Raw genomic sequence first — 26,151 nt, 5'->3', positions numbered from 1 at the left:
TTTAGGAGTTGAACATTTTCAAATGATCATTTAAATTAGCCATGTAAAAAGTTCAGCATGAGGGTCACGAGCAGGTGTGTAGATAATTTTTGCAATAGCCCACGGCATATTTCAATAAATAACGTTACACTATAGAAGCAGTTGGGTCAAAAATAATCCAATTTGGGTAGCAAATGGACCGATCCACTACTTGGGTCAGTGTGATTGGCATAAATGTGTATAAAACAAACCAATAAATTGAGTTGTTATGTACAAAACAACCCAGAAAGTTGGGTCGAACTGACCTAAGTCATATGATTACTGTAATTTGAACATGAAAAAGAATCAAAACAAAACAAAAGCAATAACAGTAATAAACATACAACAACAAAAATACAATGTATGATTTTTCTGTTATGTAGTTAATGCAATCACTTCTTTTTTTATAATTGACACCATGCACAGTCGAAATAAAATGACTAGAAATAATGCACAAACTATAATAGAACTAGTTCATGCACAATGCAGTCAAGAAAGTTGTAGTAACACCGCATTGTTAGAAATTAAACGGCCTGGTGTGAGTACATAAGTGAGTACTTATTTGTATGATGAACTAATTCCAGCCATCCATCATTGTTCCCATCAATTCAAACACAACATTCCACCATTGCCCTGCATGTTCTGTTTGTATACTCTTCATCATTCCTGCTGAACATACTTAGACACAGTGTCAAGTGTTAAACACACACATACACACAACAGCGTGCACAGTGATGTATGGCTCATTTGCGGCGTGATATGTTCTACACGCGGTCACTATACATCAGCCACTGATGTTGCGCGAACAGGTCCATTTGATCCTCTTTGGCAGATGGATCCAATCGGCCGTATTGGCCTGTGACAGAAAGCAATCTAACGGCAGCCTCATTGATGATGATGAGTTCTGTTCCATTGCGCCCGAGATCCAGTCCAATTTCAAAAGCAAATTCAGCCATTCATCTTCCAAATAATTGTGGCACTTTATCAATTGCTCCCGGCTCTTTTATCTATCATTTCGATTGATGTGATCATTTTCCAAAACAGCCGTCTGCGCGAGTCTGATCTTGAGACACACATATGTGGCTTTTCGGGGTTGTGTGTGTGTTTCAAGATAATATCTAATGTATGTGAATGGTAAGGATGCTTTTATAAGGGTGAGCTTACGCAAAAAAAAAAAATCTGTTCACTTTTTAGAAAATTTGGTTGTTTTTGAAAAAATTTTAAAATTTGGTTGTTTTCGTGGCATTGATTGCAAAAATATTGTCCCAGTACGATATAATTTTTGGAAAATTCAGCTCCCGAAGCCAGATTCACTTAGCATTATGAATAGTGTCTAAAAAAAATAACAATACTAAATAAATAATTTAAATAAAAAATGAACACCGTACAAAAAATACAGGAAATCTGCCAATTTGATTTAAAGCGGCCATTTTAGGGTGATTTTGTTAGATGGATGACATTAAAACACATTTAATCATTGTGTGTGGGTGGAGCATGGTTGCCAAGTTTGATGACTTGAAATCTAAAGTTGTGAGCAACGATGAACCGACCCGAGCATTGGATGGAGGAATGGGGTGAGAATACGAGTTTGAAGGAAATTAGAGCAACGGTAGTTGACCATGGTTTATGTTAATATTAAATGTTTTCCTCTTCTGTTTATATCTTTTTTGCCAATGTGTACTCTGCCGCTATATTCTGCCATTGTGTAGATTGAAGTGTATTTTTTAAATTAGTTGTTAGCAGTTCAAGAGTGACCTGTTGACGTTCAATGGTTTTAATTTGTATATACCACCTGGCTTTGACCATTCTCAGGTCATTTGTATGCACATGTACGTTTGCTTTCAATCAACACTTTCTTTGATGTTGTGCCTTCCTATATTAAGATGTTACACGGGTGCCCCGATCCGACGGATCCAATTTTTGCATTGCTGTCAGCACCCAAACTACTTAGCATTCTAAGAATGTATGAGGGCTAAGACAAAACAGATGCGGTATTATATGCCCTGTCATAAACCCCACTCTCAATGCGGGGTCACAAGAGTTAAGTATTCTGTTTGAGAGAGATGCCAAATGTTATAGTTTTAGTTTTGTTGGACTATAACATAATTGGTTTATTCATTCGAATTAACATACATTTGTTTTGCTAATTAAATTGCCAAGGAGGCCGTATAAGTGTCTGTGTCATCAACATGGCTGCATGTAATCACTCAGTTTCGAGGTACGGACATGTACGCGCACATGTACTTCTGACAGACCCATGATACATCATTGCTTTACATTTATTATTCTCGACATTCTCTTTAAACTACTTTGGTCGTTTCACAAAGCCCGTCTGGAAAATATTTGCACTGTGGCCTTGTGGAGTGATTGATGCACCCGGGGAGGTACCAGCTTATTGTTATGGCTTCGCGTTTATGTGCAGGGCTTGTGTCTGTTAACCTAACCTTCTGTGATATGGAAGTATTCACTGGAGTGGATGTTTATTGATTTCATCTTTTCTTGATTAGTATGCATGCAGATCATTTAGACCAGTGGTTCTCAAATTGGGCTTTCAAAATATATTTAAAAGGTATATGTAAATATTTCTAAAAATATATATATATATGTTTATAAAAGGAATTTTATATTGAGTTGGCAAAAACAAAAAAACAGCATTTCCCCATACCAGAATGATTTGACCCAACTTGTCATATGCCACCTATTAATCATTTGAAAATTGTATTTAAAATTCAGTTATTCAGCTATGATGCCAAAAGATGACACTTTATGTTGATAATAATCTGTAAGTGCACAAATCTTTATTTATAATTAAATTGTTTCTTCTTCTTTTTTTGTGTTATATGTTTTTCCCCCCAAATAAACAGATATAACTAAACCACAGAGACCACATAAATACATATAGAGTTCCAAAGTTTAATAATAAATCAAACAATGATGGCACAGCATGTGTTTTTATTTCTATTTTCTTTGCGCTGGTTAGGATGTACTTGGCTGGAAAAATATTTCACAGGCAGTACATCACTTGAAGCTTCATTTTTCATCACTAGTAGTCTTGACTGCACTTCTTCTGATAAAACTGCAGCTATGGCAAAGTCCAAACTAATCCCATTTGGGGTGTTCCTTTCTTATCACAATTTTGTCAAATTTTTATTTTTTAAACGTATATAAACTATTGGTCATTCCACACGTGTGGGTGTTATTTTTATTTTTTATCTTTACAAATTATTTAACAATCTAAAGTGTTGAAAATGTCTTTTGAGCATGCAATGTTAATAGTTGAGCCAACATGTTTTTTTGGAGTCTCCTAAAAAGTGGCTATTTTGAAAGTACAAGATTTCAGCCCAACGCCAGTGTTATAGAAATAACGTAGTCACAACAATTTGGCTTCCTTGCAAGGCTATGGAAATACATTACAAGAAGAAGGAAAAACAATGCACTGGGTCCCACCCCTATTATGCAAACTAATTTACTCCTCATCTCACTTCGTATGCTAATGCTAAGCAGAGGCGAGAATTTGCTCGGAAAGTTATACTTTTCCATTGTTCCCTGATCCCCAAGCTTCTCGTAACCATGATTTCTTCCTCTAATCTCGCATCTTTAATCTTACTTCCTTGCGTTTAGTGTTCTCTCTCTCCCTTTACCCCACCACTTTTACTTCCTTTCCAGAATACTTTCCGCACGCTCCCCGACAAGGCGTCCCCCGCGAGAATGAGGCAGAGACGGGGAAGGGAGAGCGGCCGCCTCACAAGAGCAGACCTCATAAAACTCTCTGTCACTTTGACTAATTTGTTAGTCTTATCGCACTGTGTCCAATCGTCACCCCTCCGCTACAGAGGGAGGGAGGGAGGGAGATAGGGAGGCAAAAATGGGGCAGTAAAGGTAATATAGCAGCCTGGCCATTGGGTGCGTAGACCTCCATGGCAATCCATCTCCGGTCCAAGAAAGAAAAGAGGCTTTATGGAGCAGAGGATAACATGACGGCTCAATTTCTCATTCGCTTTCTTTCTCAGGGGCCCCCACCCGCCCCCCACCCTCCCACCTCAAGTCCAACCAAAATTAAGCTAAGATAGGATCTTTATGAGTGCGGGCTAGCCCCATGGTCTCACAAACTAAATTGGAAGGGATGACAGTGCCAAAGTGGGTGGAGCCTCTCACAGGGCCAACACAGATAGAGAAAGATAAATAAATGTAAACGGTCCTGCCTGGTGGGCAATTACGGCTATTGAGAGGGAGATTACCGAGACTAAACCAAAAGAAAAAAAAACAAGATGTGCTGCATCGCACGAGGGAATAGCGCGAGCTGGATGTGACATTTGTCACGGCATGTTGTAATTTGACCTTAAAGTAAAAGTTTGAAAGTAATGTGGATGCAACACTAGCTTGTTTGAGTGGAGAATCTGTGTTCTTGCCATGACAACCACGAATCACCCGCAACTTGGCCGGCTGGCGAACTCTACCCCTACACCGTGGATGTGACCCCACCCAGTGTATATACAAGTGTGTGTGTGTGCTGCATTAAAATTGGGAACAGGTGAGATGGAGCAGTGGCCAAACGCTCTTTATATACGGCTCTGTTGAGACTAGATCAACAGCACCTCTGCTGGTTGTAGCCAAGAACTGCACACATTTTTCATGACTAATCAACAATAATTTCCACACAATAAAAAAACAAAAACATTATTTCCGTCCGAATATGGAGCAAATGGATCCATTGACTTCTGATCATATCTTAAACAATTACAAATTGACCACTATCCATTTAACTAACTTCCATTCAGCCAGTGTCAATTGGAATCCCATTCTATGTGCTCATCACAATCGCCCTGGCCAATCCAGGCTTGACGACAACTTGGATAACGAGGATAAGCAGAAAATTGGATGGATGAACTTGAATTGTCACGTTTCCTTTCTGCGACTTTCGAGTGCGGATGACTTCTCCGATAGAGCCCGTCTCAAACAGCATTAAATAGCAGAAGGGGTTCGAAGCTAAGAATAGGCCAAATTTCTCCGCCGTCCACCCTTATGCCAAGCTGTCAGACCCCATTCCCTCTCCCTGCGACTCCACACTGAGCCTTGCTCGTGTGTTTCCCATCACTTGGATTCTAACCCCGTCTGCTCCAACAAACTCCGCCGACTGAAACTCTCCCGACTTCCTGGCCTGGCGGGGAGGCGGCGGTGAACACACGCTCCAATTTGAGAGAGAGCGACGTTCCCGCTGCGCTGGCCCTGTTTCTTCTTTCACGCCGGAATGAGGGGCAGGGTGTCCTGATGTGTGAGTGATGGGTGATGGAAGGTGTAATTTGGGCCGGTACAGCGAGGCCTCTGCTCGATCTAGGAGCTTACCTGTCAGGGAAATAGTCCCTGAGGGAGATAATTGTATTTTAAACCAGGTTGGATTTTTAACAACTACATCATCTGAATGGATCCTGAAAGCCTTTTTGAGGAGTAGCACACACATTTACCCAAGATTTTTTAAATGCTAATTCAGAGTAGTTTTCTTTCATTGTCATCAAGAAGAGAAGGACTTGACCTGGATCTGCCTACAAGCTACATTTTTAAAAATGTTGCCATAACCTTTTTTAAGCAAGAGTTCTGAATCAACACTAAAAGCAAATACAGCTCCCTGGCCACAGTTGGAGAGAAATATAATTTTGGAATGGATATATTTTTAGCTGAAAATGACAAGAACTTTTGTAAAAGATTAAGCAGTTCTAGTAGTTTTAGTTCCGGTATGACGAAAACATAGACACTTGCTAGCTATTAGATGAGAATGAGTATGTAAACGTAATAGGAAGGAATTTGAATTATAGACTATCAACTGAAATGCCAACATTGATCCAGCCATAAGAATTTTGGAGAAAAGTGAAGGATTTTGTGTGCTTTATGGTCCAAAAATATGGTAAAAAAAAAAAAAACACCATCGTGCTTGCAAAAAACTTGTTTTGTTTTTTCCTGTTTTCTGAAAATGTTCAAAAATGCCTTTGGCAACTATGCCAACTATGCTGTTAGACTAACCAAATACAAATTCACTTTAACGCTTGATTTAACCAGAGTATATTACAATTTCTGGAAATCATCACCGTAATCAGCATCTATCAATAAAACACAAACGCAGTATTTTGCCTTCACAAAGGGTGAATTCTCCATCTTATCAAGTGTCACAGGCTCTTTGTGGGCTCTTTAAGAAAAGTCAGTCATCATTAAACACTTTTAATGAGCATTGAAGGCTGTAAATGGCACCAGCAGCTCAAATGAAAATACAGACGAGTGGCAGAAATCAGAAGATGGATCAAACAGATGGCGGTTTGTCAAGGTGGAAATATGTGATAACCTTCAAAAAGAAAAAGAAAAAAATAATTTTTGTGATAAAATGGGGTTTGTTTGTTTGTTTGTTTGTGTCCTCCATCAAGTAGGTTGTGTTTCCTCTACAGCTTGTTTGCCAGTCTGGCAGTTGGATTGCACTGAAGCGACCACCGTGGTTTTCAATTTTCAGTGGACATTGACACAAAATAGAGTTTTATTGGAAATTTCAGTGCTCAGCGGTAGTGCAGTGCGCTGCGGCAGTATTTGTTTTGCTAGCCGTTGCCGATCAGGCCCAACAGGACAGGATAACCAATCAAATCTTTTGCAAGCTGCTTATTTCTGAAATGGTTTTTGTCTGTGTGCAAACACTATTTTGAATTGCTCTGGCCACGACTTGCCACCTTATGGCAGGGTGAAGATACGCCATTTTCAAGCAACAGTCAGATTTCTGAAACATTCTCATGTCAAAGACAAAAGCTAAGCACAGCTACATTGAATTTTGTTGGATGCACTGATTAGTGTTAGCTAAGTGCATTAGCTTCTGGTAACTGGATTTCATTGATTCATTGGTGAAGTTGATATGGTGGTGAGTAGGTTATTTGTGTTTGGTGTTGTGTCCGCTGCATGCACAACATGGATCAACTACACTAATTGACAAGTTTAATTCACAAGGGTATCATTACAATTCTTGCTGTCTTTGTGGTGGTGGTGGTTGGTGTGCACTTTGAACCTAGTCACCTCGTCAACATTGTAGCAAAATCTGTACTGGCCATTGGCCCAGCAGTACATGGGAAGTGTGTGTGTGTGTGTGTGTGTGTGTGTGTGTGTGTGTGTGTGTGTGTGTGTTGGGGCACATAGACATGGCCGCTCCATCAAACCTGAATAATTTCAGCAGGACAAAATTGTATTGTGTTAAGTGTGACATAATTCTTTATCATTAGGTTATTTATAAAAAATAAAAATAAAACATGTCACAGACATGTTATCAAGGCACTGTTTTACAAAATGTGTCTTCTTTAAATGGTAGGATCATTTTTTATTTTTTTTAAACTGCTCATTTCAAGGTTTTAATGAATGTCTTTATAGTAGTCTTTATTATTCTCAAGCTGCTGCCAGAAAGTGTAATTTACGTCTTTGAAAACTGCATTTTTGGAATGAGTAATTATACTTTTCCGACTAATAAATTTTCATATGGGTTATCAATTGATCAGCCAGGCTCCATATTATTGATGACTTTAAGCATGTGCATTGATGAATAAATCTTAGAGAGGCTCATTATCTGCCATTGGCACCATATCGAGACTTTTTCTTCACTTTCTGTCCCGGGCGACGTTTTATATTTGTCATGTCTTGTCTGTTTAAAAGATGAGTAATGTGAATGGCAGAGAAGATCTATCATGGCTCCTTTAGATAAATATAACAGTTCACAAAAAGAGACAGTTTAGGGTATGCTTGAAGAAGAATCACAGGTGTGTTAATATCCCCAGAATACATTAGGGGAAAAAATAATCTTAATTGATTACTTCACATTAATTGAGAGCTAATCTAGGTGACACAATTTTGGTATCATTTGTATTTAACTAATGTGTATACATTTTATATAAATTGTGATTTAAGTGCATTTTTTTTCTTATATTTAAGCACTGTGTTTATATTGAAACCATGCAAAATGTTAAAGTGGCCTACAATAATGTTACTATAAATCTTGAATAAAATGACATTCACATTTTAGGAATTAAACATCTACCTTGTTTTTAATAAATATGTAGACTTACAATGCTATTGAATTTTAATGTTATTGGGGTCATTGGGGATACTTGGGGAGAAGTTTGAGACTGTATTACCCACTGTGCTTGGGCATGACATTTTTCATGTTTTCGGACTGTCGGGCAAAATAGGAAAAAAACGTTGTTGGCTTTTGAGTTTCCCTTTAGACAAAGCATGGTCAAGCGTGGTCAAAGGCCAGCACTGACCTTGTCTTGCTTCCTCTCTGCTGCACTTGTTATCAATCAGACACACTAAGATTGAGGCATGTGAACACAAACACACGCACAGGCACACACACAGAAGTCTTTCTGTGGAACAATGCGAGCAAGCTCCACTCTTCCACACTATTGCTTTTCCAACCCTCCATGTCTTAAACACACTTTTATTCATCATAAAATAATGACAACTATAGATTCAATGCCGCGGAGTGGGGGGGGGGGGGGCTAAGAAAAAGTGAATGTATAGACATAAAGCAAATAGAGCATGAAGGAGGGGAAATGTAGACGGAAATGGGGAGGGTTGAATGTAAAAAAAAAAATGTGGAAAAATGGTAGAGATGAGGAGAAAGATGGACTCTCTAAGTGCGCCTGCGTAGGCGCAGAGCTGTGAGTTCCCAGGCAGGACAGCATGAGCTGCCTATTTGTCAGCATTGATCAAGCCATTAAGGGGCTGTGGAGGGAAGCATATTGGTTTTGGAGGCCAAAAGGGCACTGAGAGACAAATATAAAGCAAGACATGGACGGGTGAGGGGGTGGGAGTGGTGGGGGACTTCTATCCCCCGCAGCCAGACGTCTGCCAGATGAATAAGCCGGACGTCTTTCTTCCGGATGTTGATGCAGCTTATTTCGTACAGGCCCGACGGGAGAACGTTAGAAATCGTTTTACTGAGACTGGATTTACACTGCTAAGTGCTTTAGTCTGATTTAGTGCCGATATCTGATTTTTGTAATACCCCTTTCTGTCTTCCTGTGTTCCTGGAATGTGTGAAAGGGACTGAGATGCAATGCGTGGACGAAAGCCACATGCAAATTTACTGCCTTCAGAGACATCGGCGACTGTGTGAAAGGTAATAGCGCAAAGCTGGGACCAGGGGTCGAATTGTTGGCCAGGGCTGATGAGGCTAGCTGTATTTTCATCATCATGGGCTTTTATCTTTCACAGCTGTTTGAAATGTGCCAATTTGGGCTGTCACAAGCAAATCAAGAGATTATTCCATAGAGTAATCTTGGTTTCCAGGCTACCACTTTAAGCATGAACATGAAGGAGGGGAAATGTAGAAGGAGATGGGGAGGTTTGAATGTAAAAGTGAAAAAAAAAACATAAAACCATATGTGTGTCTCTTTTCAGTCAAAATACATTTTTTAGGTTGTGTGCGGGAAAGTCGGAGTGTGTAACGCGCGGTGGCTGATCGGTCATGGACGGCGCAGCGGGACAGCAAAAAAAAATGGGAGAGCAACAAAAGGACTGGAAGTCCACAGATGAACTTTATTAAAAACAAACAAAAAACAGTGGGCTTGGCGCCACCATGCGTTACAATAGTCGTACGCTTCCAAGGTGTCAAAAACATTGACAGCCAAAACAAAAAAGTATTGCACATGCACACAAAAACAAAAGAGGCGCCGCGCTCCCACAGTGTGGATTGTTATAAGTGCACCAATTCCGACCCGATCTGTTTACACTGCAGCAACACTGGCAAAATATTTGAATATTTAGGATATCTGACGTGACATTTTTTGCCTTTGTTACACTACTCTAGCCGATATCAGACTTTGGGCACATGAGAGAACAAAAAACGGAATTGTGTCATGTAAACCATGTAGTGTAAATCCATCTATAGTCAGCACAGCAACACTAAAATCCGTATTATCCAGCTTGCCCGGGTAGACCAAATGTGACATTTTGTGTGAGCAAGGGTTGTGGTTGGTGGATGCTTGGCCCAAGGGGGAGGAAGGCTGCCTCTTCGCCCAGCCTCTGATGAATTCATATAATTAACTCAGCCTTGATCTGTTGGCTAATCCTGCACTCCGTAATAAGGGATTAAAATGTCACCTAAACCACCTGCTGTTATTGAGCCCCAAGACTTTTTGTGCTACTGTGGGGGAAGATGCAATGGAGGGGGACAGATTGAATTGAAAAAAAAAAGTGTAAATTTGTTTGAGAGTAACATTCTCCGCAAGGGGACTATATTAGGGGATTTATCTGCTGTCATAACCAAGTGCGTGCGTGCTAGCAATGACTCAATAGTTGGCCCAGAAGTTGCAGCAGCAGACTTGCTTTGAAAAGTCCTGGTCAGAGTCAGTGAAAAGGGACAGAAAAGTAGGACATGCTAGAAGGTGTGGGAGTTTAGAGAATCTTTCTTGCTCACTCTCGCTACGACCTCCTTGGACCTAGCCGAGGGAGAGAAAAAAAGGGAAAAAGAGAAGTGCCAATTGGTTGGCAAACTGCCGGCAGACCGACGGGCCAGCTCGCTTTGTCCGCCTGCCGGGCACCGCCACTGTGTTGCCTAGCAACCCCAAATGTACTTTTGGTACGACTAATGATTCTTGTTGCAGGGCGGCGGTGCTCAAGGCCACTAATGAAGCTTTTTGCCCAATTGTTGCCATTTAAAAGTCCTGGAAGCTGACTGATCACCAAGTGGAGAGATCTTAGGGACTTCAGGCTCTCTTTAACCTCTTATAACCAGACAAACTATGACACATTCAGGGATAAAGCAAGTACACTCCATTTAACACTTACAGTGTTACAACTGACCTACATTAGTACTGATGCATGGCGGTTGCAGACAACAACCTTTATCCAAGACATAAACAGAAACATTGCTAGGTAACATTCAGGCATAAATAGTGTAGAATAACGCTTCTGTGTCTCAGCATGGCTGCATGTGGTTGTTTATTTTGTTTTACTTCAAAATAGTGCAGCCTCTGTACTCCGAGTAAGACTCATTAACAAAGAACATAGATGGAGTATTTACTGTATATCCGTCATTGACTTAATGACACGAAGCCTCGTAAAAATACACTGACTGAGATGGCCCGTCTGAACTGACCCGGATCGACGGATGTAAACCTGCTTCCGTCGGTGCTCAGTCCGTGTATTTTTGCCAAAAATCGGAAGTGCCCACTGAAAGCTGGGCATACTGCCTCTGTAGTAGGAAACTGAAAACCACTCTGCATTGAACGCATCAGTCAGATCTAGACACTCTAACAAACAACAACAATGGAGGAGAATGTACTGTACTTTCTTAGTGGGATGACAGATTTTATTTGAGGTGAGCAAGAAAAGGGAATGCTGAAGCAAAAGTGTACATTGTGGAAAATAAGACTGCAGTGTCCAAACCTAAAGCACAGCAACAGGCTAAGCTCTAATTACGTTTGTCATAGGAAACATGTTTAGCTGTTTATAAGCGCCTTCACGCCTTCATCTATGCGTCATGTCCATCCCTTTTGTTCCAGTGTGGCAGCATATTGTCAGCCGAGTACATTGTGTCCCCCGGGTGTCGCCGTGTATCTGAGTATATGCCCACCAGATTCAGCGCTATATTTAGCTCTACGGTCTCGGCTCATGTCAACCACTGTCAAGTGCTGCGCTGCCTTGGGGCTCGACACCCACCGTGCTGCCCGAGCTGAGTGATCCGAGCGGGCAGCGCCTTGTGCCGTTCACATGTAGTCGGCTAGCCGACCCCACAAGTGACAAAATCACCAAAATATGACACGTGACCTGGATAAGCATGGGGCTGCAAGAAAAACTCCAGCTCAGGGAGGGACAAGCAGACCTTAAGTGCGTTTCTGCTTCCATATCCCAACTCTTGGGAGTGACTCAAGATGAAACGGCAGACATGAGCACAAGAAGAAATAGGAGGGTGTTTTTAATCTTTACACGGCCACATTTTCCTCACACATCTTCAAATATTGCCTATTGATTCCTTATGGTTAACCTTGTACGAACTATCCTTTGGTGCTGGGCTGATTAAACTGGTGGCATATTGGCGGCGATTCAGGGCAGAAAGGAGGAAGGGATAGTGGCAGGGAAAAGGAAGGATTGCTGAGGGTCAGGGACAAGTTGGTGACTGGGAGTCTGGAGCTGTGAGAGGACAGGAAGAGTGAGGGCCAGGCCAGAAAAAAACTCTGCCTGGAGGTGCGGGAGTGGCTGATGTAATAGCATTAATCTCCAAGCGCCATCTGACACCGTCATTGAAAAGTGAGAACTCTGCTGAACTGTGAGGGGAATTCGGGCATCTCTGGAGGCGGCACCCTGCATTAATTAAACTCACTGCCTGGGATTTTTGTGTTTAGCTAACAAAGCACTCATTGCACACCGGGGGCTACCATTCACATCTTCAGTCTCTTGATGAATTAAGTTGCTCCCATTGTTACACACTAACCATTCCTTCTTCTTCTTCTTTTTTTTTAATCTCCAGATGAATCGGCCCATCCAGGTGAAGCCAGCAGACAGCGAAGGACGGGGAGGTAAATAACCTTAAAAAAATAAGCACACTGACACACACAGAGTGGTACGACCACAATCCTTAATATTCTCCTCTCACTTGAGGCACACTGGGAGTTAGCAGCGTGGTCTGTAATATAGGTCACTTGCTTCTATTGACTTCCCATCTGTGCCAGCAAAAAGGGGGCTGTCGCGGTTCACAGTCACTGCGAGCGGGTCAAAGACAAGCGAGAGGAACACGACGGAAAGACGAAAGAGGATGCCGAGCAATAAGTAGACACTCTTGCTTGAGGCTTTGGGGAAAAGGCGTTCACGCATTGAGAAGCCAAACAAACTTGGACAGAGAAAGTAAGACTGAGCTAGACAATTCGAGGATGCTACCTTGAGTTGTATTATTGAATTGGAAGCAGAAAACAGGACAACCTTTAAATAAAATAGGAGGTTCTGTTGTGTACAGGGACATTTTGGGGGAAATGATGCTCTACATTAAGTACCAATTTCGGTATTTTTTTTTATCATTTACTTTTTGACTTTATTACAATTATTTAAAAAAAAAAATAGTAAATTCAATGGAAACTGAGCTTGCATTCTTGTGCTCTGTGAAGACTCCAGTGGGCTCCTTTCGTAACTTCGAATCGTATGTTAGGTCAGTCGTACACAGAGGAGCAACTCATGAATACTATATATTATGGGTGTGCATCTTTCTACAAAAGTCAATTTGATACGTTTTTTGATATGTAGTACGCGAAACGATTCAAGGACAATTCAATTTAAAAATAGAATGATTCCATTCGGTTCAACTCAGAGTGCTTATGGATCGATTCAATGTGGTACGGCTCATTTTGAAAGGGTATGAGGCAATTACTTTTTTGTTGTCATTTTGCATACACTTGAATGAACTTATTAGTACTGTAAATGTGCAATTCCCTTCTAAAATAAAAGACAAATCCAGAGGTACCAATATATATTAAAAGTGCAACGCACCGGCTTTATTCCATACACTCGCAAATCAAAAAACGATTTTCAGTTTCAAACTGTTTTTGGTGACACCCCTAATGTATATGCAGATGTTGCTTACCTTAAAATTTGTATGTGCCCTCAAAGTTTGAATCATCACCCCACGAAAAATAATATATACATTTTCGTCAATTAAGCGCAATATCTGGCAGAGACTCTCACAATGGCACCGTGACTGCATCATTTCCGTGACTACCATCACAGGAGGTTAATGCATATGAAGCCAGTTAAACATGTGCACACTGGGTGGAATTGGCTCTAATTGAACCAATCAGCGTCTGCTTGAATTTCTGGGTGGTGATTCGGACGGGATCAGACTGAGCCACATTGGTGATTTATCCGCCCCAAGTGTGAATCAAATGGCTCATTTCCATTGGCACACGCGCCCCCAAAGCAGGTCTTATTTTTGTCATGGAGGCACTTTAATTAATGGACATCTAAAAACAGGCAAAGTCTGACCGACAAGGCTTGTGTGAGAGCCAATTGGCATTCTTACCAAGATAAATTAGATCTCAAGGCTTAAGAGGGGAGGATGGATGGATCCCAATATCAATTACTACCCCTCTTTCACCGAAAGGAAACGAACAGGCAGTGCGAATGAAATACAGGCGGCTCTTAGGCTGGCAGAGCCGCCACTCGTCTGTTAGATGAAGTTTCTATATGGGAGGACAGGCTTGGTAACAGAACGGATTGAAATAAGACCAAGCAGACAGGCCCCAGCAGAGATATTGAGCTTTAATGGCAACAGGAAGTCGGCCGCCCAGCAAGGGAAGTAAACCACAGTCACGGCTGACAATGAAATGAGATTTACTATGAAGCCGTGCGGTTAAAGGGAAATAGACAGCCCGGGCTGACTAAAAGAATAAGGAGGAAGCACAGAATTCATTTGTTGAAGGACCAGTCAGGTGTAATTACCAGTGGGAGCCACTAGATTGTCAACTGGGACATTTGCACCTTCAGTATGAAGTCGCTTTTATTCTTTCATTTGGTGGGTGCTGAAGACCCTCTTTTGTGAGGCTCTCCCTTGGAGACGTCAGACGCCTATCGGGATATGTTGGGAGGAGCAATAATGCCAAAGTGCAGAAAGCCAAAGCTTGGCTGCCACTACAGACAATCGATGTGTCCCAATCCAGGGATTGGACCCTCCCGAGACTGCAAATGAAGACCATAACACCAAGGAAGGCAGTCCCATTTTGAAGACTCCTCCATATGCTGCCTTCTTTTACTTGATTTTACAACACTTTGAGTGCCGTTATGCATCTTCAGTATGGCAGCAACGTGGAATTATTGGGTTTCTAATCATGTAAACAGAATTTAATTTTAAATTTGTGATGTAACAATATATTTATATATATAGCCACTGAGCACCATGTCTAAGGGTAAGAGTTGCCTCACCAGGAAACCTGAAGACTACCGTATCATCTGATTTACCAAGGCTTGATTTTAAACACTAACAATGCAAGTCTTTCATTTACTTTGATACTAAGGTCAACCACAGTAACCATGTAAATGCAGACAAACTTTATTTTAAGCAAAATGACGACACACTGTAGGGTTTATAACTCATCATTATGTATGACTGGGATCCTTGAAAGTTTTGTTCTATTTCTGTTACGTGAGTAATGCTAACATATAACCATCTAGTATCCTGAGATAGGAGTAAGATTTAAAGGCATGACGCAACCAGGAAGTTTTCCCAGTATTAGCCCATATGATTGTAATGGCAATTTACCAGAGCACACTGTTGAACAATCATTCAAGACTCCATGTAAACAACTTTCTCTGTAATTGTAAAATGAAGTAAATATAGAAAACATTGGCCAGTAAACCAGATAAGATGGCTCATCCAAAGGATGCCACCATTGAAATTGTTCAATACTAATGCCTCATCTTTGATTTTTGTCCATGGATTATTGAGATAGAAAGACGTATGGAAGCACAGCTTCCCATCTTCTCTTCTTTGTTTCAATTTTCTCTTCCTTTGCTCAAATTCTATCTGATATAAGTGAAGAATGGAACCTCTACTCACTCACTCTGTTGGCAGTCCATGGATAGACAAGCTATACATCTAAATTCAAAAGCCTCGGTAATTTACCACATTCCAAGATGGGGCAAGAATCAGAAAATGTCAAATCCTCTTTACACTCTCGGCCTCTCTCTCTCTCTCTCTCTCTCTCTCTGTCTGTCTCTTTCTCTGTCTCTCTCTCTTCCCCTCTCTCTCTCTCTCACTCTCTCTCTCTCTCTCTCTCTCTCTCTCTCTCGCTATTGGCTTTCTTCTTACGCCATTTCATTGGTACGCCGATGCGAGGAGAAAGATGAAGCAAGCGATAGCGAGGCATCCTGGGCTCGTGAAGGAATTTGAGAGATAGAAGGCGGAATGAGCAAAAGGGACAACGACAACAGGATGAAAAAGTTAACGGAGAGTGATAGAGGCAGCTGAGTGAATCTCAGTAGTAAATCATCTGAGAGCCGCCCCCATTCCCTATCGCCGCCTTGCCTTGCCCAGGAATCTTCTCCCCCTGACCTTGTCTGTGAAGAAAAGATGGGAGCCAGATTATCTATGATTGGAGATGGCCATTATCTAAACAGAATCTCTGAACCAGGGGTCCTACTTCGCTTGCCACTACTGTCAGTGATGAGGAGACTTAAGATGGATCAGCCGGCAACAGCGTCTACTTTCGTTGATAAAGGTTCTGAAATGTCCATCAATATGGACTTTTTCTCAATGTGCCGCTTTGCCTGCTATTGTCCTGCCTATGGGCCTAAGGTACTGAAGTGGTTCACATACTGTGCAGCCCACTGAGTGTGCCATTTCCAATCGCTATGTGATTGACTGGTGATCAATTCAAAGTTGTCATCAACTCGACAAGGCTGTTCTTTTTATTGACACGTTTCCACGATTGAAACGGCTTACTGCCAGATACTATGAGGTACTACTTCTAGCACCCGGTCATCTGGGCTCCAGACATGCCAAGCCAATACGATATGGTCGATGCAGACCTGCTGCTGGTCTTTCATTGGTTGAGTATATTGAACCAACATTAAAAACTTGTGGCTTACCCAACTGCAGACCTTATCTTTGGAAGCTATAATTATTTACCAACAGTCTCCATTTTGCTGATTTCTTGCAGCCCTTAACTCATTCACTCCCAGCCATTTTTCACAGAAGCAACCCCCTTTGCTCCCAGCTGTTTTACTGGATTGTGACTGATTTTGTAAGGCCCACAGAATATAGTCTTCTATTGCTATAAAAACATGGAAACTACCAAAAGAAAGATTAGAGTTTCTTCATCAGGAAACATATATATTTCTATCTATTTCTGTTTTGCAGCAATTAGCATCAGAATATAGCTAAGTTTCCTCATTATTCACAAATATGTTTAAAACAGCGGGGAAAACATATTTTTGCAACATGGCCCTGGTTGATCTCGTATACTCTGCTGCCACCTGCTGGACATTTTTGTAATAAGTACAATTGCTTCAAGCATTCTCTTCAGTATTTAAAATAGAATGTATTTTTATGTTTTGGGGAGAAAATGAGTTAATCTCCTCTTTGATTAAATGTGTTTCTTTCCCGTATACAGTAGATCCTTATTCTCCCATTCTTCCGTGTTCCAAATAATGCATTTGAAGTGTAAAACCAATTCCCAGTACTACGCAGTGAAAATGTAGCATAAGTCAGCTGGGAAAGCCTTCAGGCCTTACCGTAACCCCGAACAGGATAAGCGCAATAGAAAATGGATGGATGAATGTCCTCGTTGTTTATTATCTCTCCCATCCTTTGGCTTTATTGGATGCTTATACAGTGCCAGGAGCATCACGGCGCCTGAATTCGATTCCCAGTGGTCCGGGTGTGAGCCTTTTTAATATCTCTGCGCCTTTTGTCTGTCTAGCTGAAGGGGAGTGTCTGTGAACGGCTCACGTTTGTCCTTGCCAGCCAGTTCTTTAGAAGAATGACCCCAGTCAGGGCAGTCTGCAGATTGACAGGACCTTAAGATGTCGCGCAGTGTGCTGTCATAGCCCAGCCCAGCAGGCACGGGATAAGTGAGGGCCCGCTGGCTGGCACAGTCTGGCGGGCCACACGGGAGCGGCTGTCTGGAGGCACCTCATGCCGTCAGAGGACTGTGTTCCACTTTACATGCAAATGAAGCCAAAATATCCCTCTGTGCCCCGAAACTACCGCCTAGCAAACGCAACTGCGGTGGACAGTTCTGAGTATGGGCAGAACAAAGCAGGGATTGCAGGACATCAATTAAAGGTTTGTTAAACGTTAATTTATGGAGCTTTGGGCAAGCGCCTTTGGACAAAACGGCAACAGGCAATTATCTCAAAGGTTTCTCATTTTGCATGCAGACCATGAAGTTTCAAGCACCCATCGATATACAAGAGTGTCAGGTAGACTTGCAAGAGTAATGCATTTACATGTAGACAGCCTGTTGTTGCATCAGAACACTGACGTTTGACGTTTTTTTCGACCGACTATTTCCATCCTATTTTAAGTAGGATGTTACTCTCATTACGTTTATATGAAACCAATTAAATTCAATACTGCACTTGAACCAGACACTAAATAATGCCTTATGTGCATCAACTCAATGTAAGTTGGCAAAGAAACAGCATTCAACAAGAGGGATTCCAAACTCCATCAAGCGTTAATAATTATGAAAATGAAAAATAATGATTCCCTCCAATGGAAAAGTTTAATTTGGCTTTCTGTGTTTGGAGGCTGCTTTTCCCAGCTAACAACCTCATCGACTAGAACACCTCTAGAGAAATTTATCTGGAAGATTGCTCATTCAAGAAAGCAGCCATGGCAACCTTGCAGCACTGATTGTCCCTCACTCTCATCAGCATGAACCCCTTTTTTTTCCTTTTTTTTTTTAAATTATTTGTGACCTTACGATGGGCTGGATGGTGGTCAACATCGAATTTGTTTTAATTTAGAGGTAGTTTTTCCCATAGGAAATAATGGAAACTGGATAAAATAAATAAATGAACTGGTTTTAATGGTTGTAATTGCTTGGGTGGTGAATCTCTAAATTAAAACATTACTGACACAATACATTATTATTAATATTAATATTATTATTTGTTTTTTATTTAGAGTCATAATTCGGATAATGGATGGGTGGATATTCCTGTCCTATTGGTCTTAGCAACTAGAACAGTTCTATGGTCATAATCAGTTTAATTTTAATTATTTATTTTCCATCATTTGCACCCTTTTGTGGAGGAATCAGACACATATGCACACACCAAAAAATCTCCCCCCAAAAAAGTCAGAGAAAGAATCCTTTGACGCTTACTCAGCCGAAGTCTCACGAGGCAGACCGAGGTCTCGCGGGATTTGCTCAAGTTTTGAGGTATGCCTCATGCGTGACGGCAATTCGTCTTAGAAGTTTTGTGAGAAACTATTTAGTCAGAACCATTCCTCCCATTTAAAAAAAAAATCTGAATCTGCCAAGGACGTTATCCAATACAGTAACTACTATTATGATGCTATTCAAAGTGTTATAGTGATGAAGCACACGGCTCTTATAGTGAAAAACAAGAAAGAAAAAAATCCATAAATTCACACGCCTTAAATACGCACCTGAATATAATTGCCTTTAAACAGTTTAAACAATAAATATACCACAAAATATGATCCCCACCAAAATAAATATTTCCAGCTCATTTCATTAATTTGTTGGCAATCCAGATAAAGACTGTGTGCTCTTTTCACTAAGCATGCTATTTTTGTGTGTGTTGGACTTTTACTGAAAAACAAAAAGTATCCTTGAACAAAAGTTCAGTTGTAGGGTTTTTCGGGAGGTGGAAGCGTATGGAATGGCCATTATTCCCTCAAAACGGGCTAGACTAAAAATCAAATGGCGCGATTTAATTCCAAACTGATTCCTGTGGCTGTCACGTAATCGGGACACCGAGTAGATGATGCGAAACAAAGCCCAACTCCATATAAAAAAAAACACTTTTTCACATTTTATACAACCATTCTGTGCACCTTCATGTGCGAGTGCGTCCGGTGGCGAGCCTCGCAGGCATACCAAAATAAATAAAGAAAGAAATAAATGAATAAAAATCATGCTTTGCTAATGAGTCCATAAGAAGTGCAACTTCTCTGTTATGCTGCCTGGAACATTACGCCGCATCTGAAATGCACCCGGCGGCCTGGTAGGCATCTTTTATTGTCGGGTGCAGCTGTCCATGCTTTGTGAACACTTGCTACTACCAAGCCTCCTCGACAATAGCCGGCGGGAATGGTGGGATGGAATGGTGAAAACAAAAGATATTTACCACAGCACAGGAGTCATTCTTGTAAAAAACATTGTGAGCAAAGAAACAAAATTAAAATATAGGCTTTGCAGCAACTAATTATTTGCCTGGAGAGTGAAAAGAAAGCAAAGGATGGCACTACAGGATTAAGAGATGATACGATGCAAGTAGAATGTTATATTGAGAGAAGCATCAATCTTGACAGCACATGGCTTGTGTGAAAAATCTATAAATTTTTAATATACCACAGGGATGGAATGAGAAGGCATCCTGGTGACAAGCAACTGTCAGAGATGACTGTAGTTTTCTGGTAACTTTTTTGGTCTCCATTTCTATGTACATAGCTTAGGGGAGCCATTGCAGAATTTTGTTACAATTTATAATACTTCCCTGGTTACATCATAACGTGTCTGTGACATGCTTTTGTCAAAATACCTCAAAGATGAAGACTAATAGCACCCGTGTATTTGTTGTATATTGGCTTTATCTTATTTAAGAGTCACCACAGTGAACCATCCATCTGCCCTCGCCTTCTCCAACTTCTTCTATAACTCTGCAAGTCTTTCCTCACCATAACCATAAATCTTCTCTTTTACAGCATCCTTTTACGGATGTATCCTCTGTCCCTCTTCTGCACATGTCCAAACCATCTACATCTGACCTTTTTAGCTTTGTCTCCAAACCTTCCAATCTTTGCTGCCCCCCTGATGAGCTCATTCCTAAAATCGTCCATCCTCATTGTTCCCAAAGAGAAATATCAGCATCTTCAACTCTGCCACTTCAGCTTCTTCTAATATCTTCTGATCATTGTTACCGTCTCTGAACTATACAACATGGCCGGTCTTACTAATGTCCTAGTTGTACACTTGTATACAGCCAAAAAGCACAATGATGAATTTACTCTCACAGAGTTGATTTCAACACTTTTTCACAGTTTATATAGCTCCACACTTTCCAGACTTAAATCAACACTTAAAATAGTGAAAATATTTCACACTGGGAGAGTACATTTTTAGACATTTAACTCTTCTTAGACACTCATAAAAGTTGACTCTTAAAAGACCTGCTATGACAGGGAATCCATCCGGCGCACTCTGTTACCAAAGTGACCTTAACAAAATCTATCCAGCCACATAATATTTTGGATGTTATTAATAGATTCAATCTGTAACAATGGCCCATCACATTTACAACAAGTTCTTTTTTTCTTCATTTTGATTATTTTGAAGAAACTAGAGTCTAAAACATGTTTTCAGTTATTTCACCTTTTTTTGTCAAGTACATAACGCCACGTGTTCATTCTTAGTTTCGATGCCTTCATTGAGAATCTACAATGTAAATAGTAATGAAAATAAAGAAAATGCATTGCATGAGAAGGTGTATCCAAACTTGGCCTGTACTATAGTTTTTTTTCGAGGCTTCAACCTCATAAAGTACTCGCTGAAAATGTGGTATGTATACATATAGGCTACATATATATGTATGATGTATTATTTCAAAGTATCGGTACTCGCAAGTAAAATATAAAGTGGTGACTTTGGAGGTTACATTTATAAAGTGTTAGCAAATTTTAACTCAGTAAACTAAATTGTATTTACTTCCTGTGGCAGCTAACCTCTGCTCACTTTGCAGCCAAACTTTGAATCTGGCGCAAAGACAAAGATAAACTCACTTTCACATATTTCTACTTTTAAAAGTTGCTCGACAGCTTATTGGAGAAATCCAAAATACATTTTCATCATGACATGTTGGTTCTATATGTAGGTCCTTAATGCAAATGTACGCCTGCACATAAGGGCTCTCTTGTTTTTTTCGCTTCTCTTCACTTTTAATGGATTACTCCTTAAAGTCGCGGTGTCATCCCCTTACGCAGAGGGTGCATTACATGATATTCATATTCATAAAACGCCAATTTAAAGTGCGCAAGTGGCCATGGGAGATGTGTGCGCGAGGGGTGGGGGGTGAACTTGTAAAAATCCAGCGCGAGCAGCTTCGGAGACAGGTGCAAAGAGGACTAATTAATAGCAATCAATACTCGGGGCCAGGGCAGGCGGCTGGCCGGCGGAGACTCTCTTAGGTCAGGCAATGAAAAGATAGCAAGCACCAAATTCATTCTGCTCTCCCGGAGGACGCCTCTGAAGTACACTCACACTTCCTTTAATGCCTTCGCAGGGGTGTCATTTATTTTTGCGTTTGCCAGCACATTTGGAAAGTTCATTACCTCGCTCATGGCTTGTTAATTAGCCTTGTAAAGCCACCATTAGATCTCCTCGGGCCAGGACCAAGATGAGACTTTTTTTTTGTCCCACAACATTAACACACAGTGGGGGGGCCTGTAAAACTGCACTCTGCCCATTTAACAGGGACCCCTCAGTGGAAATGTGAAAGATAGAGGGGCCTTCATGGCAAATTAGGTCACATGTGCTCTGGACAGGCTGTGGCCTTCCTTCATATTTCCTCTTCGCTTCCTTGAACAGAGGTCGGCTTCATTTACCCCAACACATGTTCAAGTTGAACGTCCACGGATAGGCTTTCGACTACATTTCCTTGATCGACTCATCATTTAAAGGGGACATTTTATGGAAAATTGACTTTTTAATTGCTTGTATAGAAATAGTTCTCTAGAGTGCCTTCCCAACCCTCAAGTGTGAAATTAAACAACCAACTCCATTTTTTTTCTGGAAAAAGTGTGTTAGCGAGCATTTCTGTACGTTCATCCCACTGTAACAAAACAGTGGGGCTAATTTCCATTATAACCGCCCCCACACACAGTTTCCCTACCCGTGACATTAGCTGTTAATTTGGGTGTATGTCTAGAGAAATTTTCGATCAACACTGAGACACGAGCATGCAAAAACACCTACAGGTGTGACAACAAAAAACAGAGTGGAGTTTAGTTTTGTTGCCTGACAACATATACACACAGTGTCTTGTCATTCTTCAAAATCATATTATATACATTTTATTAAAGCACCTGGCCACTGGTTTAAAGTCTTTAAATCACTCCGTGAATATTATGAACTCATGTTTCTATGCCAGTGACAGCAGGATAATGCTGTCCAGCGGACCCTAACAGAGGTAGATTGGTTGAAAGGGAATAGTGTGATGATTCCCTGACTGACGAATGTCTCCCTCAACATATGCTTAAGTAAAATTATCATTTTTAACCTGTATTTCTCCGATTTCTAAATAGCAATCAATAGGAAGGTCATTCAGCTCCAGCTCTTAACATTTGGCTCCTCTCCCGCTATGGTCCAAATATTGGTTCTGTGCTCCTGCTTTGGTTCAGCCAGCAGATATTTAATTGTTTTTGAGTATTGATAGAATTTCTTCCTAAAATGAAAACTATACTTTTAAAAAATTGTCTAGTATAATATTGTTTTCTTCAATAAACAAAATGAAAATCTTTGTAAAAAAAAATAATAATAAATCAACTACTGGAAACACTTTCTGGTAGAATAAAGCGTATTTATTTATTTATGTATTTATTTATTTGGGGGGGGGGAGGGATTTAATATGAATACATTTTAATCACCAATTAAATGTTTTTGTTGGTAAGCATGCCCAAAGCCATATGAAAAACCAATAAGAAGGAATGTACTGGTACGTTTGTAAAATAAATATTTAATGCTAGGAAAATACATTCTATTATCTTCATATATATATATATATATATATATATATGCTCCAGCTCGTCCCAAGGATTAGCAGTATAACATGGATGGATGGACATTATTGAATATTTACTGCCTTCTAAAATAAAAATCAACGTTTGAAAAAATATGGTGTTCAACAGTTTTCTCGATAAAAGTACCCTAGCCTGCAATTCAATCCACGTCTAGAAAAACCCAGCTAGACACCAGGATTATAGCAGCAGCAGTAGCAGCAGAGCCTAGGCAGCGAAGCCTTATTGATTATGCAGGTGGTCATTTGTGTGGCCAAGCGGGTAGCGCGCACGTGTCTCATTTGAACTTTACAGAGATGGAACAGGATCCGATTTCCCCGCCGCAAAGGAGGGGGCGGCCCCGGGTGCTTTATTTTTTTAGACCAGATGCATCTAATGGGGCCTGGCAGGTACAGGAGGCGTCACATCTGTTGAGGCCCAGGTGATGCTGTCGCCATCCTCACCTCCCCACCACAAGCACTCCTCCACGCTCCATACCAGTCAAATGACTCACGTGCAAGATCAACAGTGTCATTGCCAATAAAGTTCTCGTCCTCTCGCTGCCACTTTCTATCAGTGCTGGGGACGGGCTCTTACTTGTAACCATTTTATTCCACAACACAGCTGAATTGGAGATGAATAATGTAAAAGATGTAAAATAAGATGAATGCTCTGTCTATACCAGGAGGATAGATTGGGAAAATGAATATTTCCGACTTGACAAAATGATAGTGGAGTACAACTTTTATTTTTTATATTTAACACATTTATTAACAAGCTGGAATAGATTTAAATTGTGGTTTAAAACCAGAATAAACAGATCCATCACCGTGCTTGTGATGACGATAATTCGTAAAAAAAAGTGAATAGACTAAGAACGTGTTCACAAAACAGATTATTTGTTAGACTCGGTGCTATTGTTATGAAGCCTTGCTCATAATTATCTGCAATAACAGAAGAATTTTATTCATTATTCCCGCTCAGCCCCCTGCACATTCCAAAAGCTCAGTGTTTATCCTTTCTTGCACTCTAATTGACTTGTTTCAATTGTTGCTGAGAAGTTTTCCAAAGTTTGCCGCTTGCCACGCAACATGTGCGTGTGTGTTATTACTGTATTATTGCTCAAATTGATCATATTTTTTTTTATAAAATATTTTTCAGGGGCATTCGAAATTAACTTGATATTGGACTTACTTTCTATCAACTGCGTTTTTCTTGTCTGTCCTCAAAACAAGGTTCATCTACTTTTGTATCTGCTGATACAACAAACTATACTTGTATAACTAACCATAACGATAGCACTTATAACACTCACAACATCAATAACTGCAAATAAAAAAAATATTTACTGGTCCAATTAAAAAAAACTAATTGAGGCCCCGTGATATAGATGATAATTACAAGCTATTCTTATAGTTCTAAATTACCTTGCAACAAACTTTCTTCTCTTCACCACAACTGTTGATCGTGCCAAAAATATTAATTCGTTTTTTAACCTATCCTAAATACTTTCAGTTCAGTAAATGTTTAGTTTGTAAATATATATGAAACAGACATCTTTTGTCAAAAGGCAAACCATGCCCCCAGCAAATTTGGCAATTTGTTAACAGAAAGTAGACTGGTCAGAAGACGAGTGTCGATCAGACTGAGCTATTTGGCCAGTGATTGTTTTAGTGTTGACTACATGTTTTATATCGTCAACCATACTACAACCTCACTGAGTCTCTTCCTAACCTCAACCATTAGTGTCCCACGTAAAGTCATAGCGTGTACTGTCCAACCTCACTGAAAGCCTAATACTAACCCCAACCATGAGTCTGACGGCGAATTGACATACATATCAACACAGAAAAAAAAAACCCCACCAAAGTCATTACTGGCCTGTTAGCTCTGTAAGATAGGCATTTATCTTCTCACCAGACGGCCTGTGTTCAAGTCCAATTAACTCCACTATTTTTTTGCTATTTAGCATGGCCGATAGAAATCGTTAAACTACAATACGTAACACTTGGTCGTATTTTGGTGCATGGTAAAACTATGGTTGTTTATTTTGGAGGACGTGTTGGTATTTTAATAGCACTCTCTTGACTGCGTGTCACAACTGAAGGGTCACACAGATGCATGATTTGGAGTCCAAAGTGGTCTCTAATTCTCCATGTCACATTCGCAGCCGACTACATCATCCACAAGGGGAGATCTTATATTACACCTGCATAATTGCACTTTGTGTGCGCCAATCTCACCTCTCGGACCCCAGTGAGTCGATTTCTGCTTTTCCAATGTCAAGCACAGGTGCTCTTCCACCCACCTGATTTTAATGGGGATGAAGGGAGCTGCTTCGGTTGGCCGGAGTCGGCTGCATTCCATCCCACAACGGTGCAAAACTCCCTATTCTATGTGAACTAGTATAGCAAAATACCAAAAGAAAGAACTACACCCATAGGCAGTTAGACTGTGCTTTGCACTAGACCTGCACTGGGCATGAGAATAGGGCCCCCTGTCTTTGCTTGAGCTGTGCAGCACACCCTACATTACAGCGCTAGCCTCACAAAGCTTAGAGTATGCCAGTATTTCTGCTAGAAAGCTAAAGTTGGTTGGGCACGGGGGGGATTGAGTTGCACAAGCCCCCTTTGGCTCAGCAGAACGCTCCCATCAGCTGTTGT

The 26,151-nt window shown here is 40.7% G+C and overlaps 1 protein-coding gene across 4 annotated transcripts in view; it reads left to right on the top strand.

Moving 5' to 3' along the window:
* Window positions 1-26,151, top strand: part of celf6 (CUGBP Elav-like family member 6) — a 172,876-nt gene that overhangs the window by 94,858 nt on the left and 51,867 nt on the right. For all 4 annotated transcript variants that reach the window (XM_086071286.1, XM_086071284.1, XM_086071285.1 and 1 more), the window contains exon 3: window positions 12,506-12,554. In XM_086071286.1, the coding sequence (XP_085927412.1) occupies window positions 12,506-12,554 (49 nt within the window). The remainder of the gene's footprint in view (window positions 1-12,505; window positions 12,555-26,151) is intronic.

The sequence above is a fragment of the Leptonotus elevatus genome, chromosome 3 (genome assembly GCF_054856555.1).
Source record: "Leptonotus elevatus isolate MCC_2025b chromosome 3, RoL_Lele_1.0, whole genome shotgun sequence".
NCBI classification, from domain to species: domain Eukaryota; kingdom Metazoa; phylum Chordata; class Actinopteri; order Syngnathiformes; family Syngnathidae; genus Leptonotus; species Leptonotus elevatus.
The sequence above is the reverse complement of the archived record's forward strand: the minus strand, read 5'-3'. Positions and strand labels throughout refer to the sequence as shown.